Below are 16,845 nucleotides of genomic sequence, written 5' to 3'. Positions count from 1 at the left end.
ACGCTTGCGCGATTCCCATCGCCCACACCTTTACGCGGAGTGCCAAACGGAGTGCACCCTTCACAGTGGGGGGCTCAGTCAGAGCCCTGTCCTTGCCTGGCCTGGCCTTGCGTGGATGTCTCGTCTTGTCCTGGCCTGACTTGTGGCCCAACACCACCGTTCAGTCTTCCCTGCTTCCGGGGTTGACGGAACAAGGCTTTTTGATGGAGTAACTTGTTCATTGCTATCACTGGAAGCGCTGACAAAGCCTGAGGCTGACCGCCGCCGTTGCCATCGCCATCGCCATCGCCATCGGCCCATCGCCATGGCTGCCCCTACCGGTAGTACTAAGCCAATCCCATATGCACGTCTCTCTACACAGACAACGGCGCGCTCTGTACTCCGTGCCTAGCCACTCCAAGACTGAACCTACATCAAGCCACTCACGCCAAGACCAACCTCGCCTTGATCGTCTTTTGCACGCACGAAATACACATCAGTTGACGTTTGTAGTGGGAAGTCACTTGGCAGACGAATGGCGAAACACACGAGCCAGAAATAAACCCTTTTGCGAGACAGCAACGTCCGCCAGTCCAGGCCATGGCACCTGGTGTGTGGTTGCAGAAGCAGCAATTCCGGGGTTGCATTTTCTTCTCTTATTTTTATTTTTATTTTTCCTTCTTCTTCCTTCTACTACGTACTCGTTACTTATACGCAAAAGCATGGTTGGGAAATTGTCAGTTCGGTTTTGGGAACAAAGTGGATAGCCAACGCACGTGACGCAACAATTGTAGCCCTCGGCCCGTCACCCGTGTCCCGTCAGAGATGGATAAGCCTTCCGTCCGTACCTTGGCCTAGGCAGGGTTCAGGCGGAGGAGCTTCTCTAATACACGAGACTATTTGGCATGTGCATCATCAGACCATCATTCTAGTCACCTCCCAAGACGGACCAGAATGAAAATCCAACTGTGCGCGAACGTAACCAGAAGCCCCATGCCACGCGCGATCTCATGTGCGAGCGCCGAGGAGGGTATCGTCGAGCCCGTCGGTTCTGGCTGCACGAGTCACGATATTGGCTCGTGTCTGATCTGCCTCCAAGATTTCCGAGCTAGGCCGTTTTCCTCCCCCGCTACCGACACAAACCTGTGATCTGCTGGGGGCGGGCTGAAACCATAAGATCCGTGTCGACTAGGGAGACGAGCCGTTGTCGCAGCCCAGCATGAAAAAAAAAACGAAACAGGCGAGGCCTACCACTACCTACTCAGTAAAGCGAAACAAGTCGACAGCAAGGAAAATGCACACATGCTGCTATGCTTGGCGGAAAACAAACTAGTGTGAACACTTGTCAACCTAGTAACGAGTCTTTTTCGCACTTGCGAACCAACAACCACCAAAGCTAGTATCCGAGCTTGCAGGAGTCATGAGCTCCAGAAAATAGAGTTGCCGATTATTGCACCCCGACGAGCAAATGTTGGAACTCGGCCGTGGAGCTGCGTCAGTAGAATTTTTCCAGAGAGGTGGCATACTCGCACCACGGTGCATGAGATGCAGGGCACGTGTTTGAATGTTTCTGGAAGAGCTGGCCAACATGGCTGGGCTGCACAATGAGTTGTTGTCGCACTGTGGTCTTGGTCTGTGACTCCGTGATGTCGGCCTTTTTCCATCACTGTTGCCATCGTCATAGAGGAGCCACAGACAGCCATCTTCGTCTTGAGGCCAAACGATCTAGCCATGCCAATATTACGGCCGATTCCACCACCCGGTTACGAGGCGAAAAGCCAGATACCGCCGAAGAAAAGAGAATGGACGTACTGCTCCGAAGGATGTACTGGTTTGGTTTGCACGGTATGATTTTGGGCCCCGTAATGCTCCATAAACACATCTCCCGAGGATTTTGCCGTGTCGTTGCGGGTATCGTTATCGTGGAGCCAGAGTCATGTTGGGTCAGCAAATCCCGGTGACGACTTGGGAATTGTACACTGAGTAACTAATACACGGATGAGTACGGAGTATTGCGTCCTGAGCCAAGCTTGGCAGCGACCGACGAGAGGAGGCTGCCTTGCTGCCAACACCACCAGAGGCTCAAGGACAGCGACCGTCAACAAGGTCTACTGTGCGGTGCCTTGCCCTGTGTCATTGCAGGGTGCCCGCGCTAAAACAAGGTTTCGAGGCAAGTTTTGCAACGTTGAATTGTAACTTTTTGCCAGGCAGAGCAGTTGCAACTATCGCGGGATCGGGGTCCCATCTGGTTTTCGTAGGCGCCACATGGTCGTGATCGGGTCAACGAAGGCAAAGTACCAGACCAGGGTTGGTTACAATGAGTTGAACACAGCGACATGTCGTGACCCGACGGCATGTGGTGGTGTTGAGACGATAAAACAACGCTTGGGTGGACATGGGGCCGCGATTGCCCTCTGGCGTCAAATTCCCCTTGAAAGGTCCCCAAGCTGGCCAGGCCGAAAATGATCATCATTCTTGCGACTCGCCACGTTTTCTCCGTAATGGATGGATAGTGATCCAGATTCCAGACTCAAGCCATGGTACGCGCGCGCCCCGAGGTGGCTTGTTCACCAACAACTTGCTCCCGCCAGCCAATGTCCAAACATAGCCAGCATGGCACAGATGGCGTTCAGCCAAGGGACTTTCCCCAGCCGCAGGGAAGCCCATGTCCTAGTAGTGATGCAGGCTGGTGTGTGTGTGTGTGTGCGCGTGTGCGCGTGTGTGCGTGTGTGTGTGTGTGCAGGGCATGCAGACACACAGTACTACTGGCGGCTGAGTACGGAGTAGGGAGCTTGGAGCCTGGAGCCTGGAGGTGGTACATGACACTCTCTCATCCTCTCCTCTGGATGTGATGCCCGAAAACGCTCAGACTGCTGGCACTGTTGCCCTACTCCGTGCTCCAAGCTCCCTCCACGCTCCATGCTTCTGTCGGGATCGATTGTGGTCGGGGGGGGGGGGCTAAAAGCGAGGCGAGGGTCGTGGCGGCGACTAGAAATATTCCACCCTTGGTGCTGCAGCAGAATGCGGAGAAAGTAATAGGAGAATGTCGACACGTTGGCATCGACGAGGTCATGAGCGGTGTTGCTGCGAGTAGGCGGCTGCTCGCCTGTGATCTCTGGAGCTGGTAATGTTTGGGGGCGCCCAGCCATTGAGCCATTGAGGGAGGTATGTATTTCGGCGCTCAACACTTGTACTTTGTCGACGACGGACAGGCAACATCTAAACATGTGGAGTCAGCAGCGGCTTGTTGGACGCACTGGCAGTTGGGACCGGTTGACGCTCTGGGGCTCAAAAAGCCCCCAAAGGAGCATTACATTGCAACCTGCCGAACTCGCTGACGTGCCGCCACACGCCTCCTTTTTGTCCCCACACCCCGTTCCCCGTTCTCCGTTCCCCGTTCCCCGTCCTTTCGATGATCCAACATTCAACAAAGCCCACGCCCTCTCGGCCCCTTCTGCCCGTCTACTCAAGGCAGATGCCAAAGCCAAAAACGCCAAAAACGCCAAAGCCTTGAGCCGGTCTGGTTTCATTACGAGCAGAGTTGCACGCCCTTTTGGCACCTTTTCGCACCGCAAGTCCGGATGAGCTCATGTTCGTCTCCACACAAACTGCAGCCCCGCCGCTCGTGATTGTGAGAAATGTACTCCGTATCAGAGTGCGTGCGTGCCTAGCTTGCGTGCGACTTGATGAGCAACAAGATACAGTGACAATTGCATTCATGCTGATATTTTCCTGGGCCAAAGTTTGCAAGGGGTACTCGGCCCATTCGGTGCGTCTCCAGAGTCGTCCCCGCCAGGCGGCTCTGTTTTTTTTTTCCTTTCGTCTCTTCGTCTTTTTTTCTTTTTTTTCGCCTTTTCCCTGCCCTCCTCGTCCGACAGAACACACAGATTGAGGGAACACCGACTCCGTAGCACCCCCATGACCTTTTGCCTAATGTAGCACTCGCTGACGTGCCTAGTTCCACAGTCACATCCTCCTGTCCTGTTCCAGCCCGCCAACGGACCTGGTCGTCATCATGGCTGGTGATTCGGTCGTCGTCGCCGTCACCGTTCCCGACTATCACCCCGGCCCGTGGGCTCAAGACCCCAATCTTCCTTCCAGGGCTGGCGACACAAGACGTGATGATTTGCAACTCGGCTGACGGGGTCAAGGCCAAGCCAAGTCTATTCATACCGAAAGAGTCGGTAGTTGATGTGCCGCCTCCTCGCAGAGTAGGGCTGGCACACCATGATGCTCCCGCAGCCGCGCGAGAACTCACAGCGTAGCTCTGCCACGACAAGATTCATGCGCTTTGCTCGTTCCGTCGCACAGAGCGCCACATGTGGGCACCCTTTTTTCCCAATCATGTTACATTGAGTACTTATACAGCACGTTTCTTGACGACTCTCCCATCCATTAGGGCTTGCTGGCTCGCTAGCTCTGTGGAAACATGGAAAGAGGGAAGAAGGGAAACATCATCGCCTCAGCCTCAAATGTATTAAATAGCCTGTCCTCCGTCCTGCACCTGGGTCCGGAACCCAGGCAAGCCTTCCGCAATCCATGCAGAGCATCATGACTCCGGCAAAGGCTGCTGCGAGAGCCAGGTTTCACCCCTTGTCTCGTCTGTAGTAACCCCACGATTTTCCAACGACCCGTCCCCAAGTATACCCTAACACGTCGGGGTGTTAAACTCCCTCCGCCGGCGCTAAGTAGATACCTTGCTCCGCTGTAAGAAGAGGCACATTATAAGACTCTCCTTTAATCCGAGGATGCATACGTATACACATTGAGTTTTCGGTAGATTAAATCTTCGCTATAACCGCAGTGGCGATGAAAAGGAAAGCAGAACAGAAAAAAAGACGAGGGAAAAAGCCACAGTTGCCGAAGCCGTAAGATCGCTTACGGCATTTGTTGTACTCCGTACGTACGGAGTATGGGGGCCACCAATCATGCCAAATCGCAATCGCCAGCTGACAGACAGCTCCCAACGCCATCTGTCAATCGGTAACCTAAATCCGGACGAATGGCCCGCAGCTCCTGACGCCTGGTCCTGGGCTCCAGGTTGGTACCTTGGTACTCTACCTTGGAAAGGCCGGCGGGCTGTTTATAGGCGGTGCACGGTACCTGGCGGGACGAGGATGACGTTGCGCATTCTGGCTACCCTAAAACCAACATTGCTTTTTATAGCAACGCGCTCGCAGTGTTTCCGCATGCGTTGCAACAGGGTCCTGATACGGTTGGGCTGCCGTTTTGTTGATTTTATTTATTTATTTATTTATTATTTTATTTTTTAGAAGTACATGGGAATGCGCAGGCGAGGTCGAGCGGCCGTGCACGTGTCTTCCGTTTCAGGACGGCCAACTGACACTGATACAGACGTGACTCGGGCTAGCTAAGCATCACAGCTTGATAGGCCATGATCAGCTGCGTTGTCTGTCAGTCGAGACAGAAAGCAGACATTGGATGGGATGCATCAATATCGCTTTATTGCTATGCATTAAGAGACACATGACAAAGGAATCCCTCATACGGAGTACCACTATCAGAAAAATAGACAAGTAAAAAGTCAGAGATAAAAACACCCCAAGCCTCCCCAACACCGCCCTGCCGAGACCGTGGTATCTCTGTCGGACGCTATAAAATGAACCATCCACCCTCTAACAACATCATATCCCATACCGTAGCAGACACTCTGTGTGTCCAGTGATCTTCGGTTCAGACTTTGCTGCTTGATCCATCATCGTGCTCCGGCTCGAATTTAGTCTCCCCTAGAACAGAACCAGGTTGCGATGCCATGGCTGTATGAGCGCTCGGCTGTGGTTGTGTCTGAATGGGTGGCCCAGAAGGCTGCGGGGGAGCAGGAGCCCGTGAAGCAGCCGCGCTCAGTCTTTGGTCAAGAGCCTTCAGTGCAATGGCTCTTCGGCGCTCAGCTTCGGCGCGTGCCGTACCTGGGGTGCCCCTCTGCATGGCGCGATCGCCTCGAGCGGACACTTCTGCGTGTGGAAAGGGTGTGCACACGCGCATCGCGACGAGGACGCCGAAAATCTGGTCAGATACGGCCGCGACAAGCGGTTTGGCAGGCCCTGGAAAGAACTCGGCGAATGCAAACGTTTCACTGGCGTCGCCACGCAGGGACGCAGGCTGAGACGAGTCCAGATCGGGAAACACCTTTTTGTAGAACCGAAGGTATGTCCAGCTTGTGAGAAAGCCAAAGCTGGCTTGCCACAGGGCTGCTCTCGAGAGAAGAGGCGTCAGAGACAGTACTGTTACCATGCCGATGTAGAGCAGAGGGAAACGGGGCACTTTGAAGGAGACGATGCCACGGAAGAGGGTAACGGTGTGCGCGGGGATGAGCTGGCTGAATGCGACGAGGAAGGCGACTTGGATAGAAATACCGCCAGAAATGGCCGTCAGGCTGTACGAAATAACGGGTTAGCTTCTGCGACCCTCTGCGAAGATTGGCTCAAGGAAACGGGGGACTACACGTACGTCCAGCTCTCATCACGAGTAAGGGTGAAGAAGAGCACCATGACCAAAAAAGTCAAAAAGTTCGGGACAAGCGTCACCAAGGCCAAAAACTTTGCCAAGTCAGCCGAGGACCAAGCTCGTTCCAGATACCGCCCTCCATGGTACAGTGTCAACCCGGAGATGGCCAAGGTGAAGACGTTACTTTCCACCAATGCCGACGACAGAAACGTCCAAGGGTAGACGAGCGACAGCTGCGGCACCAACGTCAGGTACGGGATGACGATGCGCGAGTCTTCAGTCCATTGTCGATATCGGATTGCTGCGCTGAGGACGGACTGTGATAGCAGAGCTATCAGGGTGGCGCGGGTGACGGGTGGGATATTTAGTCTTGGAGGCATGACGGGCGTGAAGGGGGTTGGAGAGAGACTGGGAGGGCGTCCCTGGCTCTTTTTATATCTTCATGAGAAGAAGGTGCGCTCAGCGATGTGGTTGTCGCGGGTGCGCGCTGTCAGCTGGCCGCAGGCTGCGAGGGAAAATGGTATCGTTGTCTGGCTGAGGACCATTTGGAAGTTGGTTGCGGGCGACAACACGTGCCTTACGGGGTTGGGTGTGACGTGGCTGGTAATGGGGCGTTATGGCCTCAGGCAGAAACGGCATTGTGGCTGCTTCGGTCGACGAAATTCGAGAAACGAGATGCGTAGATGTCCTGTGACAACATGTTTTTGTAGTGACACTTTGTCAAAACCGTTCTCTCTCACGTTACATTCGCTTCCATTTCTCTATTTCAACCTGCCTCTTTTAAATCCGTCCAGGCCCGTGTTTCATTAGATGGGCTGCATCTTGCGAAGGCTCGGAAAGATCCACCCACGAGGCGCGACATCATGACATTGAAGGAACACCCTCGCAACGAAAAATGTAACGCTGCAACGATTTGCTATGTTCTTCTTCTTCACACTCCGTTAACTTAAACATGGACGTCCCCGTGCTTGGCACACCTGGAGCTGTAAGTGCCCCGTCAACGTTGTCAAAATGTGGCTTGCAGAAGCCAGCCTATCAATAACGCGCCCTGCACGTTTCTTGGTCTGTTCAGTAAATGCTGAGATCAAAGGTCAACCAACGGACGACAGTGCGACTGGTCTTCAGTCGACGAAGATGATGTTGTTGGCATGGGCCGGCGTTCCTTGAGTATACAATGATGTCCAGATGTTAAACATGGCACAGCGTATACAGCCTCAGATTCTCACGGTTCTCAGCTTGGTGACGCAATGGTCTCAATGCTACTACTACCAGCTACACATTGCCAAGAATGAGACCAAGGGCCAACACTGACCAGGCGTGAACTGTTCTACGACTATTGCTTACCCTGTTGCCGATTGCGGTGATCATGGGGGGATGTCAAGCTTTTCATAGTCGGTCTTCGAATTCTGAAATTTCGAGGTGTTGAATGACCAACGACTACTCCGTACATGGCTGTGCTATCCGCGGTGTTATCCGCCAGTCTACTCGCTACCGGGGGGCTGAGACGTACTGAGACATCTGAGTTCACCGCACTGTTCGATGGAGATCGATGTCGCCGGGGACTTATTCTTCTTGATTTCCATCTTCTTCGAGCCCAAGCTGGACGTTTTGGGCAAGGTGATATATAGAACAGAACTTGCGCGTTGTGGCTCGGGTTGTGCGCATATGGAGGCTACTGCAATTTTCTTCCCTGGACAGCCGAGTATTTATGGGCAGGACCTGCCGTCGTCGACCTCCATTTTCACGACAGTATCCGTAGTCTCTCAAAGCTTATACTCAAGAACTGGCGCAGAGGGCTGAGTTAGGGAGCCTACAGAACCGGAAAGTATACATGGCCCCGTGGATTATGCGCCTTTGCCTTCTCGAGTCTTTATCAGGGCTGTCTTTGCGTTGGTATGTACTTGCTTGCTTGTTTGCTTGAAGAAGAGCATGAGATGGACTTGTCATGAACAGCCGCGTGGCGTATTTGGACCTGTTCCCTGCTCTGGATGTTTCGGTGTGTCCAGTTTTGTCGACATGCGCACCCCACGACAGGTACAGCATGATGCTCCCTCCAGAAGTGGCCGAAGGTGGCCCTCTCACTAGCCAAGCAGACTTCAACTCTTGTCTTTCACCTGCGGGCGACGATATTTCGGGCGAATCTGTCATGGGCTGTCCTGCAATCCCTGCAAGCGAGACGCAATTCGCATCCAGCCTTGTGAGAGTTCTGGCCAGGCATAATTTTTGTTGAGGGTTTCATTGAGAGCCGTGCCGAGCGATGGCTGGCCGACCGTGGTGTGCCTTGGTACGGGAATTGCCGCTTAGAAACTGCACGACTGGACTGGACTGATGCCGCTGCAACGTTGTTACATCGCCGCGAAACTGTCTCTCAAATCGCCCCCAGCTGTCGGAAAGACATCGTGGACGGGTGATGGCGGGAGGATGGGCGCGTTGGGGTTTTGCCTCGGGAGTACGTACCGAGTACGTACCGATTAGGATTACGTGATTATTTGCGCTCCGTATTGCAGGAGAGGCAGGCACGGTGGGGGAAATTTTAGCCCGCCATGGGTCATAGGTGCATAGTTCCCCTTTGCCTTTTGGCATTTGGCATCTCCTCTACCTTATTCGCAGTCTCAGATTCCTGAGCAACATGGAGCCCGCCTTCAGCAAACGTTTTGGGGCATAAGCACACCACGAGCTTCAAGATGAAGGTGAGAGTTGCAGCTGCCGTCCTGGTTCTTATCGTCGTGCCCGAGGCATATCGCAGACGCGTCTCGAACTATCGATACCGCGGTGAGTTTTGAGCTTGCATAAATATGCTTAAGCAGGAATTACCAAAGCTGACCAGTGCCTGGACCTCGGAAGAACGGGTACTTCGCGAGGTTAGTTATTAGTATCAACCATTACGAAGTACTCGGTATGGAGCAGTACTTATAAGTTATAGTACTATTATGTTTCAATGATGGGACGAATGCCGGTTGGCATCTGAACGGAGCCACGAGCCACGAAGACGAGGCGTACTGTACGATGGCTGTTTGGTCACAAGCAACGGCTGCTGACTCATGACGCCCTGCTCTCCAAATGAGGCGTCCCAAATTCTAGTGCAGACCATGCTCGGTGCTACCGCTATGACTACAGATGTTGAAGATGATCAGCTTTCACTTGGTGGCGCCTAGTTCGCTAGTTCGACAGTTCAACACATCATACAGTGGACTGCGCTGGGCCGACCCAGCATCTGGTTCTGATTGCTGCATCCAGCGCCACTCACCACGGGAGGACCAAGAAACCCTGGCACGAGCGGTTTCCACTTTCAAATCAATCGAGGGCCCGTCACCCTTCAGCCCCGGGCCCTATATGCAAGCAGGCTTGTTGGTACAAGAGTACGACGGAGTAGCATGCAAGGCAAAGGCTGACGGCAGCGCGCCAGCACAAGATCCGCGTTTGATTGTTTGCGTTTGCTTTAGAAGTCTCCCTGCCACGCACAGATTTGTCCCATGTCTGCAGTTGATGGTGCGACCAAGGAACAAGTCAGTATACCTACCATACATACACGAACGAGCAACTAACCCCAAGGGAACAGACGCCGATGCCAAGGATCAATCATGTTTGAAGGACAAAACAAAACCAGAAGCCACATGACCATTCCATTCCCGTCCATCATTATTAACGACGGACTCTTTTCTGCCTAGTAGCCTTGGTTGTATTGTATCCTATTACTAGCATGGAGCACCATCATTTTCGAAGACCACGTCAAAACGGAGTACGTACATGCGAGCACAAGACCCACTCGGCTTGGATGCCCCGGTCACATGGAATCCCCGTCCAGAACGAGGAACAATGCAGGGACGGTTTTAGGCGAAAGACGCCCGTCGACATTTTTCGCCAAGATGAGGAGAAGGAGTGTGAAGCGGACAATATCGGATATCGGAGGGGAAGACGCATTACAGGATGGACAAGACCGAGACGATAGTCTTTGAAACGAAGCGAAACAGCCAGGCGAAAGGCAAAGGCTCCCCAATGCTGGTGTTTCCCCTACATGGACATTGTGTTCATTGTCAAGGACTAGCGGCCAGAGCGGTATTGATTGCCTCCGGATGACCATGGGTGAAGGGGACAGCAGGACTCAATGCTGCGTTTGGTGCAAGCTGCAGACCAGAGGCGTCGACGATGCAAGTTGCTTTTTTTCCCCTCCGTACGGAGTACGCCCGTACAGTAGCACTTGATCAAGACGTAGAGCGAAACCCACATTTATTAAGCCTCGAAATCCGTGAGACCTTGGGAACACGCCCCCACCCCCCCATGGTACGGAGTAATGCTCTAATAAACCCATGTTTACCCACACGCACGAACACGCACCCTTGCGCAGCCCAGGCGGGAGTGACAAGAGACAGAGACAGAGACAGAGACAGGACAGAGCCTAGGGAATACCTGGGCACCTCTATGCACCAGGTATGGTATGTACGTAAGTACATATTTGTGGGTGCTGCCCAGGGTCATGAGAGTGCCACAGGTGCTCTCGCCTTGCCTCGCCTCGCCTTGCCTTGCCTCGCCTTGCCTTGCCGGCTGGGCTGGGCTGGGCTGGTGCTCGATACGGAGCACGGAGTACGGAGAGGAGGGGGCCGCAAACAACGGTCGAACACCCGAGAGCTTAACAGTTCAGAAGAAAGACGCGCGCGCACAAGGAAGCCAGTTGAGGCAGACGTGAGCAACGCTGGCGGGTGCGGGCTCGGCATCATGAAGCCAGCCAACACTCGGGGTTGCATGTGGGCGGACGTACATACGGAGTACTACCACGTCCTTTACTCCGTAATCCATTCACGATGCTAGAAGGGAACCTATAAGTCGGTAAGTGAGTAGGTCTCCAGGTACCCGGCCGTCAGCGGTCAGTTGTTCTTGGGTCGACTTCGGTGCGTGCGACGAGTTGGGGCATTGGGTGCTGAAAGTGGAAGCCCTGCCAGAGAAGCTGCGCTCTCCGTACTTACACTACGTACTTGGTAATCAGTGAGCCAACCAACGTCAATTGAGGAATCAAGTACCGAGGTACCTACGGAGTAGCTAATAGGCACTTGGGGACTCCGTAACCAGAATGGAGTTGCCTCTGCGGACCGGGAACCGAGGTACCAAGGTACTTGAGCACGCAAGCCCAGGGGACATGGACACACACCACCTGCATAATCCGTACTTAAGTAAGTACTTGAGTACGAATTGAGGAGGGACCTGAGCAAGTGCTTGGGGGCAAAGTAAGTACCTCGTCCGTCCCCGGTAGCGCTGCTGGTACCTTGGCCCCAGAGCCACCCAGCCTGAGCCAGCTCCAGTGCCAGAGATGTGGATTTCATCTCGCTCTTCAATCTTCACTCACTCACTCACTCCCTCAATTTTCGATTCGCACCTTTGCCTCGTCTGCCCCGTTCAACGCTCTTCCGTGCGTCGCCCCTGCCCCGGCGGCTGCTCGACGACATTTCTCAACACCGACAAGTACTAAATCCGCGCTCGACGACTGTGTCCTGCCTCTGTGAGGACGACCCGGCCACCCGCTACTCTGCAGCCAGTTGCGGCGCGCGCCTCAACCATGGTGGCCAAGGAATTTCTCGACTCGGACAGGGTCAACTTTCTAATCTGGAGGTTCGTTTGGGATGTCTGTCACCGTGCCTCGACTCGCCCTGCTGCAGCATTGAGAACCGTCTGAGTGACGTGCCCCAGTTTCACTGTTTTGTTTTGTTTTTTTATTTTCTTGCTCCTTTCTCCCCTCTGCCGGCTGTGGCTACCGCTCTGTTTCTCATGCCAGCTTTTTGACGTTGAGAGAGATGCCGCCGCCGCCGCCCCCGGCGCCCTTTTCCCCAGTCGATTGCCGGTTGCCCTTTTTTTTTTCTCTTCATGCTTGCTGACTTAAATCTGTTATGCAGGTATTTGCTAGAAGGGGGTACGTGGCACCAACGCCTTTTTTTTTTTTGGGCGTCTTCGCAACTGCAAAGCCACGCGTAGAAGACCGGGCGTTTTCGCTACTGGAGATCGCATCTAACTGACCGCACTGGTTCTTCTCTTGTTGCAGACTATCGCGAAACCGCCGCCAAGTTCCAAAAGGAATGGCACGTAAACGAGCCACACCGAGATTTTGCCTTTGCGCGTCATGTCAAGAGCCGTGCACTCGTGTCCATCGTCAACAGAGGATTGATCTATCATGCGCTTGAACGTGAATATGCACTCGGCAAGGTATGCCGTGTCCCCTTGTTTCCCCTTTCGCCTTCTCTCTTGTCCCCGTCCCTCGCTCGGCCTGGTCGGGACAACCACGGCGTCTCACCCGGATGCATGGCCTGGCTTTTTTTGTTCGAGACGGGATTTTGACTGACTAGATGCCCTCATCGCAGCTGCCTCGCGATGCCGCCGGTGCAGAGACCGAGATGGAGGTAGAGTCGCTGCAGGACGGCGTCTTTGGACCGTTGAGCTCGCAGCAGCCGGCCAAGGCGGATGAAGGCGGGGGCGCTGCAGTCGGCGGCGACGTAGAAGCATCACGGAAGGCCATCCAGCAACAGCCCCAGCTACCGAATGGCTCGCCGGCAAAGAAACCTCGTCTGAGCAACGGCTACGTAGACGCATCCGCGTCCGCATCCGCATCCGCATCCGCGCCCGCGGCCACGGCTGCCACGACATCCACAACCACCACGTCCGCCACGACGCCCATGGACATTGATTCGGGCCATCACCAGCACCCTCACCCTCACCCTCACCCTCCCCCTCTCCATACTCCCTTGTCCAACTCTCACGACAGCCAACACGACGCCAGCAACAACCACGCCTACCCGTCGCCGCTGGAAGGGGAGCAGCTGCCCCCGCCCATCATCCACACCGATGGCCCGGAGCAGGGCACGCAGGTGGACAAGGTAGAGGAGTTATCGCCAGACACCACTTTTATCCGCCTCTTGAACGACGAGGGCCCTCCGCCCAAGGCCTCGGAAGCCACAGCTACGCCCTCGCCCTCGCCCTCTCCAGTAGGCGCCGAGAATGCGCCTGTGTTGCTGCAGTGCGAGTGGAACCCTCGCGACCCATCAATGCTGGCGGCTGCTGGGACCGACGCGCTAGCCCGCGTTTGGACCATCTGTCGCTCCTCCGCGGGTGCGACGACCGACGCCAAGGATGGCAGAGATCACGTGGCTCCCGTGGCCAAGGCTCTGATCGATCCGGACTCGCCGCGCACAACCACCGTCACGGCCATGTCATGGATGTCCGACGGCACGGCCATTGCGCTCGCCACGGAGTCGGGGTCGGCGGCGGCAGTGAGTGTGTGGTCGGCCGGCGGCGTCCACATGCAGACCATGGACGTGTCGGAGCCGCCTGTCATAAAGCTCAGCTGGAACCCCAGCAACACCGCCCTGCTCGCCATCTCACCAGAAAAGGGAGGCGCCCTCCTTACCGTCTACTCATCCGCTCACTCGACCGTCTTGACCTATGTCCTACCCGGCCACGACATAGGGGCCACGCCGCTAGACGCAGCCTGGACCAACGACGCCGAGTTTTTGTTGGGCGGCGGCGATTTGCTGTTATGCCTTGACTGCACCGCTGCAGGCATTGTTCAGGCGCGGAAATTCGAGGCCAAGGAGGATGACAGCTTTACCCAGGTACTCTTTGACTGGCGGTCAAAATTGGCTGCCACGTCGAGTGACAAGGGTACTCTTGACGTAGGTGAAGGCTGTCTCGCGGAAAACACGTATCATGCACGATGCTGACGACTTGCACAATGGTAGCTGTGGGATGAGTCGGGGCAAAGGCGATCCATTACGGCCCATCAAGGTGCCATCACCACCATGGCGTGGCAACCTTTGCCGCCCAGCCAAGCCACTCCCGACGACGAGCGACTGATTGCTACCGGCGGTGACGACTGCGCCATTTTAATATGGAATGCCAGGAAACCCGAAAGCAAAGCAAAATGTTTCCTGACAATGGACTCGCCAATCGTGCGGCTGGCCTTTACCCCGGATGGCGCCTTCATCGCCGGTGCCACGTCGCGGCAAGTATTAATATGGAAGGTGGATAATCACACGATGCCGAGGGCAAGCTGGAACCGACCGCCGCATCCAGGCTGGCTCAGCCCGAATGGTAGCTCGGAGTCTGATGAGGAGGATGAGCACTGCATGTGCTGGGATGTCAGCGGACAAAAGTTGGCATATGGCTCGAACAGTAGAGTGAGCTCTTCTCGCGAGGTACCCCTTGACCCCATGCCCACGAACATGACGCTGACGTTGTTGCACAGCTTGCCGTAATAAACTTTAGCAGGTAGCATACGTTCTTCGATGGGGCCCGACATGATTGCGACGGCACATCCAGCTGGCTCTGGGAGCAAAGGGGCCTCGGATAATTTAGCAACGATGCAGTGGCATATACGGAAAAAGTATCTCGACAGAGACACGGGAGCTAATGTCTGGAGAAATGAAGTGTTGGAATACGGGAAACGTCCTGAAACGTGATACCGAGCAACTGAATTGAGGAGGTGGCTCCGCAAAGGTTTGGCACCTTTTCTTTTCCTTTAGCCTCTTTGCATCTTTTCTGGCCGGCGCGCCGCTTATTTTCCGACGTACACATGCCCTGACGAGCGGCACAACAATGTCCCTTTTGTATATGCTTGGTTGGCTCGACGACGGGACACATGGCTCAGAGAAAGAAAAGACGAAGTAGTTGTGGAGGGAGAAAACACGGAGTATATCTGACGACGAAAACGAGGGAATAGAGGACGGCGTATGAGTGTATCGGTTTCTTTGTTCTGAAGCAATGACAAGGCCCGCGAGGAAGGGGGCCGTATGCGGATCCGGCTGCATTGACTCGGTTGGAGGACGGCGTGCATTTATTTCATCTAGTCTCTATGTTTTGACAAGTGTGGGACGTGGTGGTATTTTTTTTGTCTTTCTTTTTGTTTTTTGTCTCTTCTTTTTGGTATTTTTTTTTTTTTTTTTTTTTTTTTTTTTTTGGTTTTCTTGCTTTTTCATGGCAGCCGCGGCGCAGGCAGCGACCGGGAGGTGTATTTTATACCATGGGTGACTGGGGAGAATTGGATATAAAAATCACTCACGTACGGAGTAGGTGTGTGCGGCATGGCCTTGTGCATGGGCACGTACGTTGGTGTGTGTCTGGACAGGAGACGCCAATGCCAAAGGCAAGAATCACACACGCCAGGCGCTGCGGGCGTCATCCACGAGTCTTGACGAGTACGTGTGGTGCAGCCAAGGCGGCAGCGCGGTCACGGGATCCACAACGCCCCGGCCGGCAGCCGACACTAAAGCGCCCGCCCTGTACTCCGTACCTAGGTACCTAGGTACCTAGGTAGTTATTACATGAAGCCACGCAAGTACGAATACATCCCAACGCTGACGCGACAGCCGTCGAGGACTCGAGGCCATCGCGCTAGGTAGCCTCGCCCGTACCATCTGGCGACGCCCTCAGAGGTCTGGCTGCAACGGGTGTCCCGTCGCTCTGTGCAGATTGAAACAAGGCAAGGCGTGCCAGGACCAAGGGCACAGCAGCTCCAAGTTGCTCAACGCCCGTGGACCTCCTCACATCCTGACGCCGGACACGTGCTAGACGCTCCCTCCATGTGCGCCGCGCCAGGTACAGGGTACAAAGTAACTACAAGGTGCCGGTGCCGGCGCCCTCCCCGCACACGGGCATCGCAACCAACTTGGAATTCCAAGTCGACGACAACCACGCGCAGTCGTCGAGGCGCCCCTCTCTCCTCCTCACCTCCTCACACGCAAGGCCCGCCTCCCATCCCGACATCCGACATGGCGACGACGCCCTCGCGAAGCGCGTACAGCACGCCGACGAGGGGCGCGCCCCGCGCGGCAGAGCCCACCACGTCCGCGATGCGCGACCGCCAAGCGCGCGGCAAGGACCCCTACCGGGACGGCAGCGAGAGCGACTACGACGACGACAGCGCCGACAGGCGAGTCCGCCTGGGCAGACGGTGCGTGCGCCCGGGACACCCGCCGCGCATTATAGGGGGATTCTTGCTGACGCTCCGCGCGCCGGCTAGGCTCGCGACGGAACCGTTCGAGGACAAGGAGAGGCGCGGCTTCGCCCTGAGCGTGCTCGACTGTCCCGAGTCGCTGACGATGTATGCCCTCGGCGCGGGCGATGTGCGTTTGCCCTTTGCCCTTTGCCCCTTGCCCCTTGCCCCTTGACGCCTTCTTGCCCCTTCCCGTTCGACGCCGAGGGCCCCGGACTGGACTGGCCTGGCCTGACCTGAGCTGACGATACCTGGTGCGTTGCTGGCAGAGCATTCCCGGGCAGAGACTGCGCTTCACAGCCATGCTGTGCGGGTTCGAGGAGCGGCCCAAGGGCAAGGACGCCGCGGGCAGGGAGAGGGAGCGCGACAAGGAGAGGCGCAGATGAAGTAGCTGGCCTTTTCTGCTACGCGCGACCTGGGCGGATTTCGAC

At 55.4% G+C, this 16,845-nt stretch overlaps 3 protein-coding genes across 3 annotated transcripts; 2 read left to right on the top strand and 1 right to left on the bottom strand.

Moving 5' to 3' along the window:
- Positions 1-5,673: 5,673 nt before the first annotated feature.
- Positions 5,674-6,824, bottom strand: MAM_01003 (uncharacterized protein; the record flags this gene model as incomplete). The annotated part of the gene is made up of 2 exons (XM_040819802.1): positions 5,674-6,373; positions 6,448-6,824. The coding sequence occupies 2 exons, from the start codon at positions 6,822-6,824 to the stop codon at positions 5,674-5,676; spliced, it is 1,077 nt and encodes a 358-aa protein (XP_040683067.1).
- Positions 6,825-11,992: 5,168 nt separating this feature from the next.
- MAM_01002 (WD domain-containing protein) lies at positions 11,993-14,678 on the top strand (the record flags this gene model as incomplete). Its single annotated transcript, XM_040819801.1, has 5 exons — positions 11,993-12,045; positions 12,327-12,343; positions 12,473-12,633; positions 12,789-14,096; positions 14,163-14,678. 5 exons carry the CDS (start codon positions 11,993-11,995, stop codon positions 14,676-14,678), a joined length of 2,055 nt encoding a protein of 684 aa, XP_040683066.1.
- A 1,512-nt stretch (positions 14,679-16,190) lies between these two features.
- On the top strand, positions 16,191-16,589 carry MAM_01001 (uncharacterized protein; the record flags this gene model as incomplete). Its single annotated transcript, XM_040819800.1, has 2 exons — positions 16,191-16,372; positions 16,442-16,589. The coding sequence occupies 2 exons, from the start codon at positions 16,191-16,193 to the stop codon at positions 16,587-16,589; spliced, it is 330 nt and encodes a 109-aa protein (XP_040683065.1).
- Between the last annotated feature and the right edge of the window lie 256 nt (positions 16,590-16,845).

Source organism: Metarhizium album (genome assembly GCF_000804445.1).
Source record: "Metarhizium album ARSEF 1941 chromosome Unknown scaffold_1, whole genome shotgun sequence".
Classification (NCBI taxonomy): domain Eukaryota; kingdom Fungi; phylum Ascomycota; class Sordariomycetes; order Hypocreales; family Clavicipitaceae; genus Metarhizium; species Metarhizium album.
This window is presented reverse-complemented; position numbering and strand designations above follow the sequence as displayed.